Source organism: Carassius auratus, chromosome 15, assembly GCF_003368295.1.
Source record: "Carassius auratus strain Wakin chromosome 15, ASM336829v1, whole genome shotgun sequence".
Taxonomy (NCBI): Eukaryota; Metazoa; Chordata; class Actinopteri; order Cypriniformes; family Cyprinidae; genus Carassius; species Carassius auratus.
Window position 1 is genome coordinate 13,869,215 of NC_039257.1, and position 11,961 is coordinate 13,881,175.

General features: G+C 36.6%; 1 protein-coding gene across 1 annotated transcript; it reads right to left on the reverse strand.

Moving 5' to 3' along the window:
• Positions 1-50: 50 nt before the first annotated feature.
• LOC113115181 (A disintegrin and metalloproteinase with thrombospondin motifs 8-like) lies at positions 51-10,732 on the reverse strand. Its single transcript, XM_026282575.1, has 9 exons — positions 9,789-10,732; positions 8,342-8,581; positions 5,770-5,902; positions 5,518-5,685; positions 3,969-4,261; positions 3,483-3,669; positions 3,216-3,388; positions 2,843-3,018; positions 51-2,102 (listed from the first exon to the last, which is right to left on the reverse strand). Exons 1-9 carry the CDS (start codon positions 10,458-10,460, stop codon positions 1,370-1,372), a joined length of 2,775 nt encoding a protein of 924 aa, XP_026138360.1. The 5' UTR covers positions 10,461-10,732; the 3' UTR covers positions 51-1,369.
• Positions 10,733-11,961: the final 1,229 nt, after the last annotated feature.

Below are 11,961 nucleotides of genomic sequence, written 5' to 3' on the forward strand. Positions count from 1 at the left end.
GCTTTAATTAAATACATTCATCCAAAATATGTTTTTGTAATTCTTAGGCATTTTTATTTTCAGACATGTCATTGATAAGTTACAAAACAAAAAGAAAGCAACATCTGGAAACACTGCATGATTTGTATCCATTTTAAACAATATAAAATGTACAAAAATAAATAGCTTTACAATGAAGAAGTAACAAAGTACAATCCTTCACTGAAGGTATAATATGTGTTGTCGCATTTTTAATATGACTAATATGACTAATGTATACAACTAGAATGGTCAATACCATATTAACATTCATATACAATCATTTTAAAGAGCATTAACTATTTGAGTTTAGTTTCATGCTGTACTGTTTTTTCTCAATACGTTCACATCTACACAGTTCTTTCAAGCTTTCAGATATATCCACTCATGGAGTATGAAATCCCAGGAAGGACTGATGTTTCCAAACTTCCAGGTTTTCATTCACTTAGCAGTTTACAAATAAAACAGTGTTTAATACAAAGAACAGCGATAGTAAATAGTAAGTTATACAACCCTCTGAATGGACACAAACATTATGTTTGTTGAGGAATTTTCAAAAGCTAGATCTAACACTTACCTGTTATTATTAAAGTTTCAGGATATAAATTAGGCTCAACCACTGTTTACCTCTGATATAGTTTTAAATATACATGAAAATAGCTCTAAGAGATTTATATGACCATGCTCTGTCAAGTGTTGTTGATACGCTTTAACTCTGAAAGTGAAAATAAGACACTAATAAATGCAAGCCAAGGTTTATAAATAAAAAAGATGTAAATTATTGACCAAATCACAAAGTAAATCAATAAAAAAAAATTATAGCACCTTTATAGCACCTTAGCAAGTGACAGTTTCTAGTAAGATTTTCCCATTCCAAGTTAAAATAATTCCATTTTACAATTCCAAATTTATTTTAAAACTGAATGTACAAAAACAAAAAAGTTGGAACTAATTTAAAATAATGTCTTGAATATTAAGTCTTAGCCAATCGGTGTGTTTTGTATGGTTAAGAATCATTAAATATGACATTCTTGAAAAATAATTTATGTGGAATGCTCTAAGAAAGCAATTAGGAGACAGAAGTTAGGAAAACTGCGATAAAGCATTGCTTGCTGAGGTAGTTATCTATTGGATCAAACTTCAATAGTGGTTATAAATATGCATGTATATATTTGGAAAACCAAAGGCCAAGTGATCAGTCCGTGCAACATTCACTAAAAGCACAAATATTTTTCCATCTAAGGCATGAATATTTCCTGCTTCAACCTGAAGCACGGTCAAATGAAAATCTTTATTCTTTCACAGGAGTGTCTTATCACCTCTGAATAATTTGAAAGCCTGCATGATGTCCTCAACACTCTTGGTAGAAACACTTTTCAGACACTGATTCAGGCATCTTTGCAGGATCACAGTTTTCCGGTTCTACAATCTTTCCAGCGTAATCAATGCAGAGAATCCTACGCTGGCGTTCCCCATGGCCACAAGTTTGTGAGCATGAAGACCAAGGCCCTATTTGCCATATAGGACATGGCAGGTCTGCGCAGGGCCTGATATCAGACGGTCTGAGATCTTTATTGCAGTGATTTGAGTGGAAGCCAGCATTGTCTTTACATTCCACATTTCTCCTGGTCCATCCTGAACCACACGTTTTGGAGCATTCAGACCACTCGCCCGAGATCCACTGTGGTACCCCAAAAGGATGAATAAGTTTGCCAGCCATCTTTTTGTCTTTGGGTTTGCTAAACGACATGGTTTTGGGGATGTAGAAGGTGTATTTGACCTTTGGTGAGATGGATTCCCCAGCGGTGGAGAGCAGCTGTATTGTGACTGGTTCCTGGAGCTGGCGGAAGCTCTGAAGTCTCTCCAGTGTGGTGGACGAGCCACTGTATTTCAGCACAGCACCCAGCACTGGAATATACTGCTCCACTGTGGACACCGAGAAGTTGCCATTCAAGATATAATCACCATTTTCTCTTCGTACAGCCAGGTAATTTCCATCATGTGGTATACTTCCATGGCTCTGCTGTTTGATGTTAATGTTAGTGGCTCCACTTGGAATCGTCACAATGTCTCTATATCCATGGCTAAAGAAATGGGATAAAGAGCAACAATAAAGTTCCAGAAGTAAAAATTCATTCATTTTCTCCTAAGCGTAATAGATTTTTAACAATAACTTTAAAACTTTAAAGAAGACCTGTTGTGAGCTCAGAATTTGTTAATCAATGGTATAATGGTATATGCTTTTGTTAAAGCCATGTGTTTGTATTACTTCAACTTATTTGTAAAATAAACATGTTTAACTGCAAACCAAACAATACCCATGATTATGTACAGAAAATTTCACCAGAGACTGGGTGGCAAGCAAATCATGCAGGAAATGCACTCTCCCAACAAGCACTACAAGTCCGTCTCCCTTGGTCTCAAAATACCTAAATATTTGTTTATATATAAATATTTAGCAATACATGTAACAAATTGTTTCTACAGATATAATCAACATCTTCAAATAAATACTTTTTATTTTAGCTTTGTGTTTGCTATTTGCGATCAGTCTTGTACGTTTGTCTTTTTTTGTTGGACTTTCAAATACTTTTTTTTTGCTTTAAATCAAAGTTGTGATTCATTGGCTTGGTTAATGGTCTATTATGCTTTAATAAAGACTTTTTCAAAATTCTTATTGAAAAAATTTATATTTATGGAAAATACTTCTGGAACTAAGACATCTAAAAATTTGGTCAGCCATATGCATTTTATTACTGTGACGATAATAGACAAACTTTTATAAGAGAGTGCACATTAAAAAGTAGCAGTGAGAGATACTTACACGACTTTATTGAATGAGCCAGATATCATCCTGCAGCTCTGGCCATTCCCTCCACACACACCGCATTTGTCCAGCTTCTTACTAGAATCAATCTCCAGGTCACAACCAGCTTTGATACACTGGCCTTGCACACAAAATGATGTGGTATCTGGACCACATGGGGTTCCATCAATTACCTAAGATCGAAACAGTGGTTATACTTACAACAAGTGAACTTTTCTTCCTGTAGCACAAACAATACAGCATGGCAACAACACTGTCAAGGTCATGGAAAGTAAGAACCACTCAAATGTATTACTGGAATGCAGTATAAGTCACTTTGGATAAAAGCGTCTGACGAATATATAATTGTAAATCTTCAAATGTAACTTACTTTAGCTGCAAACACTCTGAATTCGCTGCTGCCTCTTGCTCTGCAAAACAGTTTACACCGATCCCGTAATGACACTCCAGCGTATTTTGGTATCCACTGCTTCACATTTCCATGAACATCAAAGTGATTTGGATTGTTGTACTTCTCACATTGTTCCTCTCTGAAACTTTTTCCTGCAGTAGCAAAGAATTGTTACCTTTTATAATAACACAATATGAAAAGACATATAGCTAAATAAATGAACTGTGACTGAAGAATACAAGTCACCTTGGTTATTCTCACAGGTCTGTTTGTTGCAGGACTGATACTTCACTCTCTGGCCCACACAGTATTTACCACCGTTTTGAGGAGATGGATGGGTGCACTCTCGGTACGAGAACATCACTCCACCTCCACATGATCTGGAACACGGTTGCCATGTTCCCCACTCGCCCCAGCCTCCATCCACAGCCGGCTAAACCAAAAAAAAAAAAAACACATCCAAATGAATGTCCTACACTCCTGAAGTGTGTGATTACAATGGCTCTAGTATTACCCAACCAAATACACTCTTTGACAAAAAGGTACAAAAGCTGCTACCAGGGTGGCATCTTTTCAAAAGGTACACCTTTGTATCTGTTTTATGCCTAAATGGAGCATATTTGTACCCATAAGATTAATTTAAGTACCAAGGGGAGCAGTTCGTGTAGAGTATAGATAGATAAGTACTTATAATATGATTACATGAAATGCAAAACATCCAGCTTCAAATACCTTAGCCCTCATGACTTCCTCAGAGGACATGCACATGCTGTTCAGGCAGCTCCTACTGGGGCCACAGCTTGTGCCGTCTGCCCAGGGAAGACTCCCATTCCTGGTTGTGCACACAGACTGACCCTCTTGCTGGCACCAGAGCTGTCCGCACACATCGCTGTCTGAGGTGTTGGGACAATGTGAAAACTCCTCTCCAAATATCTGTTGGCACTGGCGATCCAGGCTGTAAGTTATGCCTGGCAACTCAGTGGGTAAAGCCACTATCGTCTCGGGGATGTCCAGTAAACAGTCTCCTGTGGTTATCCAGAGGAAGAGTTAGAGTGTAGTAAATCATGATATCAAAGGATTGTGTAACAGTAGGAACACTGGGCTCCTGGAGCTGACATTTAGGGAAACTCGCAGGAATGCACATCTGGGGGAGTGAGCCGCGAGGTAGAACACGAGAGAGCACAAATGCACGTGGGGAACATGGGCCACTGCCCACTTCAAAATGATACAGCGGTTAAAAAAGGAAATGTGCAAGACCGATACTACAGAGACACGGCACGGTGGAAAGAAAACATTCCTGTTTCATGACTTGGAGTGAAGTGACAGGAATGCATTCATTCTGATTCATTAAAAAGCAAAGGAAAACAAGAATCTACTAATTACATGCAAGAGGTGATGTAAAAGTGTTTTACTACAAAGAAGGGGAACACCGACTCTCAATGCATAAAGTTAGCTGACTTTTTATTAGCATTCACAGGAATCAGTTTCCTGTACTGTTGCAGCTGAGTAACCAACAAATACAATTATTTAACAATTATTTTATTAAATTTATTTCAGCATTTCAGTTCTAGTTTTAGTTATTTTAGTAGCTCAAACTAAACGAAAAAATTAAAATGGTACCTTGGCAACTGCTGTGTGGGTGTGCGTGTGTATTAGTTTATTTATAAATAAGTAACCCTGATTTAATGAGATGTAACCATTAAGAAAAGGAGATCAAATATGTTTAAATATTTTAAGGTCATTGAATGTTCCAGAAAACAGTTCTTTAAAAATTTTTATTTATATAATAATTAATTATTAATTCATAGGTTTTTTAGAAAGTTGTACCAAATATCATTTTATAACCTGAAATAATAATATGAAATAGACTGACAATTACACTTACATGTGGGTCTATAGGGGTCATCTCTAAGTTATAATCTTTATGCTTTGTTAAATAGTATAACTATTAGTTTTGTATTAAATGACAAATATAAATATTGCTGTTTCTAAGAAATAATAATAAAAAGATTATGGCAAACTGCTTATTAATTTTAAAGACTTTCATTCTTTAATTAGGCTTTTTTTATGTTGTTTCACCCACTTTTGATATTTTTGACTTAAAAAAAATATCCAATTTAACATGTTTATAATAGAAGACATGGATTCAAGTCAATGTACATATGAAATGGGGGGGGGGCATCACAATATTGACCCAGATAAATACTTAATTGCAAAAAATACATGTAAAATACACCACGATACCTATGAAGTGATATACACAGATGAAGGGTGCACATACCATGTCCATTGTCGAAAAACTCTGTGACGTGTAAAGCACTGCAGGGTGACCAAGGCAAGTTCTTACTGAGCTGGGTGAATATAGGGGCCATGATATGGTGCTCGCCTAGATGTCCAAAAATCTGCTCACAGTTCTTAGCGTCATCATGAGGCATACTCAAAACATGGCCTAAAACAAGAACAAAATCATGTTACTGATCGTCAAATCAACTTGAAATATGCTTAGGGTGAGATTAACAGAGTACATCCAGACCCAGTTCGTGTGCAGTCGTGTAAGCAGCCTGAAGGCCGTTGTCTTCAATAACAGAACAGCTCCTTTTGGTGTCACACATGGTTCCAACATCAGCTACACCCAGCGTGTCACAGCTCTGGTGTCCACAGATGTCCTGAAAGGCAATTTACAACACACACAAAAAAAAATTCTTATTGCTGTTCCAAGTCTGTGGTTAATAGTAAGAGCAAAACATATTTGCCAGTGTTTCCATCATAAAACCAAGCAAATAAATAGTTTTGGCAAGCGACAGACCTATGAAGTGAGAAAATCTAACTATGTGGCGTCTGAACTGTAACTCTAAAACATGCCTGGAGTCTTTTCCATCCTTTACCCAGAGATCCGAGATGGAGACAAATGTTTCCAAAGCAGAAGACCACAAAACACACATAATTCAAGGCACATCTGGTCTTGGCAGAGTCTGAGAGTCAGTCTCACATGTGTTCACCTTTCAGAGGAGCTGCTGTCTGTAATCAGTATGATCCTATTTTCAGCCTCGTTTTCAATATGCAATAGTGAAATACATATGTCTGCTCTAGTAAAAAGCAATGCGGCAAACACTTTTCAAATGTCAATTTCTGAACCTGGCCATATGCACACTTTTTAATGCCACAACCAAACAACCAATGTAAAAATAAGTGTGCTTAATTTTATTAAATGTGCACTTGTAGTGTACTTTAAGTCTTGTAAGCGTATAAAAAAAAAACATAATATAACATTAGTGAAATAAAAGGCCACTTTATTAGGAGTACTTAAAGAGAGTAGACTTTTATGTTACGTAACAGTGTTGGGGGGTAATGACATTACGTAATTACAAAATTAATGTAACTGTAATCTGTTACAGTTACTGAGAATTGTTTTAACAATTACAACATCAGTTAATCTGAATTTGGTAAAATCGCATTCTGTTACAATGCTCCTTCAACATGGAATGCTTTGCAGAAACAGTTGAAGATAAGCACTTTTATCCCACTTAATGATTTTAAATTATATGTCACAGAAACCTTCAGCTATAAGTGTGATTGTAGGCTGCTGTTTTGTTTTGATTCTTGTATGGAGCTTCATGTAGCTGTCATACTCCATGCAGTATGACGTCTTGGTTATTTTGTTATTGTGTTATATTTTGTTTGTTGTTGTATCTGACCTTTGTCTTTGTTATGTGTTGTGGTATGGTTTATGTGGTGTTAATATGTTATTGTGTAATTTGGTATGCTTTGTTTGTTGTAGATGAGGTTTTTAATTTTTTATTTTTCTTTTCTTTTATTTTCTTGTTCTTTTTACATTTTTAAGTGCTGCCTTTCTTGGCCAGGGACCATTTGAAAAAGAGACTCTCATCTCAATATGATTTCCCCTGGTTAAATAAAGGAATAATACAACGCGGGTTATATCTGAATATTTTCTACAAGAAGCTAGGATATGTTGAATAACATTAATGTGTTGCATTGCATGTTATTGATGTTCCAGTGCTTTAACAGTGCTGAGCTCTGAAATGAAATTGTAATCTGAATTCAAGTGAAGGATTCTGAAATACAGAAGTTGAGTATACTGTAAGGTTAACCCTGCCTGATTTAAATGTTTGAAAATGATTGAGTTAAAAACATCCATTAGAAATTAAGGGAAAATAACAAATGTAATCAGTTGAATTACATTAAAGTAATTACATTTAAAATAGGGTAATTTATAACTTTGTCACAGTTCACGACGGGGGAACGAGGAGATGCTGGAGAACACTTTAATGAGAATTTAATTCAACAGACAAAAGGTATACAATCACTGGAACTCAGGAATGACGTTTAACAGTAGATGGGAAACAAGAGGCAGAACACACTATAAATACACAGACACTAATGGGACACATCTGTGAGCAAATTTACTAATTAACATGACAAGGGCCGGAACACGATGGCGGGGGGCCGGGGGGGGGGGGGGAGGGTAGTGTGGGTGCCCTGGGTTTTAATGTTTATGTCTCGTCGCTCCAGCCAGACAGGGCATCACAATATGTTAAGGGGCATAACATTTCCGTCAAACGCTTGAGGTATTCAGCCAATCACAATGCCCTGGATAGCTGGCCAATCACAGCAAACCTCGCTTTTCAGAGCGATGAGTTTGTAGAAATCAACGGGTTTCAGAAGGTAGGGCAAAAAGTGAAAAAATAATGGAAAGTATTTTGAAAATAATGTGGGATTTTTTACCTTAAATGTGCATAAACATTTCATTACACCAAATATACAAAATAATGTTCTTTTTAGCAGCATCATATGACCCCTTTAAATGTACTAAATTGCAACTACATCATTGCAAATGTGTAACTACAAATATATTTAAATACATGACAGACATTTCAATAGAAATGGCATTAAAGTATGTTTACTTTACCATAAATACTTATTAATTACATTTGGCAGTACATTTTAACCACTATTTTTTTTTTTTTTTTTTTTTTTTTACAAGTGAAGACTGTTCTTAATTCAGCTAATGGCAGGACTCTCACTTCATCATCATCCCATAAATAGATGTCAGTTGACTCTGAAATATGTAATAAATCACTGCTTACCTCTCTAGTAAAAAGTATGGCTGTATCGAAGTGCTCCGGATGCCTGTGGCTGGGTGGGTTGAAGAGCTGTTGCCAGGCACAAAAGTTGCGCAAAGTGACGCCTCCATTGCTGGAGATGGACGGCCCAACCTCTTCATCCTCCACAATCAGCATCTTCACAAGCACTATGTTGATGGAGTTCTTAATGCTGGGATGCTTGTAAATCTGAGCAGCCACTGACATCAAGGTCAGCATGTAGTGCTAAAGAGAGAAAACCAACAGCTCGCTACTCAGCAACTGTGCAGCAGATTGTTAAGTGTAAAAGCATGACATCTTGGCAGGACAGCTGAGAACTTCTGGAAAAGAACAGCTTTAACTCTGCAGGCTCTACAGTTATTGTGGACAGTAATATCTCAAGATTTTTCACATGCAATATACTGCAATAGAATTCTGGATAATAATCACCTGTATTTATTACCCATATTTACTGTAGTATATAATCTATATTTTCCATTCAATAGTCTTTAAATGGGAATATTTTTTAGCTGATACAGCCAAAGACCAGATATTTTTCTAGAGTATTGTTTTTTTCCGACTCTACACAAATATGCGGTTTGTTTATCGGAACGCCCTGACGTCAACATTAGGAGCAGCTGGTGGTCCACACTGACATGGGTTTCTTTATGAGGCATTTGTTTCCATCTGCAAATTTGGAGATTTGGATCCCAGTATCAACATCTGGATTGCTATCTGCCTCATGATCCCATCCCGGACATCGCATTTTTTTTTTTTTTTTTTGCACTCTAGTCTTTTCCAATCATTTGTTTTCTATGACTCAATGAAGGAGAATTTCAGGGGGTGGTGGATCGCATGTGGGTGAGAAGATCAGTACAGTACAATTCATATGAATCGTGACTCGCTCTTCTCAACTGCAGTCTATGGAATGCACATTTTGATAAGTCCCTCGAGGAAGATCTTACTGTAAAAAGCTGTATCCTTCTTTCAAATTTAGAGTATTAAGTATCTGGCTTAAAAGTGTGGGGTGTAGCCTATATTTAGTATTAATTAACCTAAGATGGTTTGCACGTCTCAACTGGTCTCAGTCAGCTTGACCATGCTGGGAGACAATCTTAAGCTAGCTAAGACAAGCAAACCATTGCAAGTCAAAAACTAGGACTGTTATTTCAGCAATTTGAGTTCTAAAGAACTTTCATTATATGTAAAGACACTTAATAGCTGGTACAAGCTGGTTGTCCATCTTAGACCTGAAAGCTAGCAGTCATTCATGTAATCTTAACATGGTCAGGCTGGTTTTTGAAGGTGACAGCCTGTCAATATCACCAGCTTGATTCATCTTGCACAGCTTAGACTAGAAACCAGCTATCATGTTCTGAAACAGCTTCAACTAGATTTTTCATTGGAGGTGAAAATGAAACACCTCTCCAGATGTACACTTGTGAGCCCCTACCTTGATCTCGTCTCCATAGAAATGTGTCAGAGATGCGTCGCCGACCACCAAGGTCTCAATAAACCTGGGAGTAGAGACAAAGCGCCTGCGTCTAGACATCGAATCCCGATCATCATCTCTGATCTCTGACAGCGGTTCAGAGACCTGCGGAGACTTTGTAAAACGTCTTCTTTTGATGACATGCAGCTGCTCGTTTAACCTTCCAGATGTTCCCAAGCCGAGAAGTTTCGGTTCGATTAGATATTCTTTACCATCTGTGATAAATGATCCTAAAATCCCATGACATAAACTGACTGAGACAATAGAGTCCTCATCGGAGTCAACATCGCCGATATAAAAGCAACCTTTTAATAATTCTGCTCCAGTCTCTTCAGTTTGATTCAAGGACTTATAAAGTTCTGTGGACTCAAGTCTTTCTTGCGGTTTGGCCTTGATGCGATAAACCTTCAGAGCTGGCGATATAAAGGTGCTGTCCGGTGTCAGATTAAGTGTGAAATTCCTGCCGAAAGCCGTGAGTCTGAAGCTGGGCTGTTCTTCGCTCCTCTTGGCCACTCGTCCTGCGGTCCTTCCAGTCAGCCGTACAGGTACAATCTCTTCAGTCTCATATGAGTGAGCAGATGTTTCAGCAAAGAGCCAAACAATTAATATAGATGTGACTAAACACGACCACATTTTATTAAATTGTCGCTATTCCAAAAAAAAAAGAAAATATGAATGTTGGTTATTTTTTTAATGTATTAGTTATTTAAATGTATTATTATAAACTGGTCTCACTTTTCTGAAAACCATTAATATCGTAAACATTTATAATTAGGATCCACAAGCCTTCATTAGCTTAAATCTGTTTTGAAAATGAATCAAATAGACTATTTATGCAACCTATAGACGTAATTGAATTAAAGCTAAAACGGAGCCAAGTTCGCGAGCTCGTAAGTCCACCGGACTGTCTCTGGACTGAGGCGCTGGTATTTATACTTTTGAGAAACGAGAGGTTTATTTTTGATATCCAGCGCTGCTGCAGTTTCTCCTCCCACAGTGCGCTCATGAAAAACCTCTGGATCGGGTTTGCCCAATGAAAACTGAGAAGCACAGCCCTTCTTAAATAGCAACAGTTTGTCAACTGAGTAGTTTTTTTAGCTCTAAAGTAGTTATATATATAGCCTATGTATGTATATTTCTGCAAAATGTCAAATATTTTATGATATGTCTTATATATATCAGCTCTGTTGTGCATATGTACGATTTTTTGTAAAATAAATAATAATAATAACCAAAAAAAAATCGGTAAAAAGCATCAGTTACATTATTTGCTATTTTACAATGTTATAACATCTATAGAGCGAGACAACATAATGTTCAATCTCCACAAGGTGGCAGTAGGACATTGTATATGAACGTGCACACATGAACACGTTCTCTTCATTCACGTTTTACTTCTGATTCGTACATTCTTAAACAGTTTATGGATATTCTTTGGCTCAGACACCAGAGGGCGACGGTGATTTAGATGAGGTAGAAATAAATTGAACGCTACTTGAACCATAAGTAGATAAATATAAAAAAAAAAATTTTTGTTTAAATGTATACTATAAGATAAACTGTATTACTGTAGGCCAATGAATATTTCTCAACATTCCTAGTAGAATTAATATTTTGTTAAATTAGCTGTAGTATGTACAAAAGTTACAATAAAACATTTAGTTTCAGTTATACATTTTTTGCAGTAAACTCCTCCAAGAAGATTATAGTAAACAATCTTTACATGAGCATTTATGATTATGACAACGACTAATCTGAATAATCTGTATGGTTCACAACTAGTCATGTGCTCTGTAGGCCTATCAATTGAGAGTGAAATAAAAAAAATAAAAAAAAAAAAATATATATATATATATATATATATATATATATATATATATATATATATATATATATATATATATATAACTGGTTTATAGTACATAGTGAACTTCCATTCTCTATAACCCCAGAAGCAATGATATACAGAATATGACATTTAGGTCAGCAATGATGGTCACAAATATAAAGAGAGGTCCTGATGTGCATTCTAAAAACAGCAAACCGATGGAGCTATTCCAATATCCAGACAGGCTAGTCCATAGTGTCTCTATATCAAATGTGACTTGTTTCACTGTGGGCAAGGGCAAAGAAG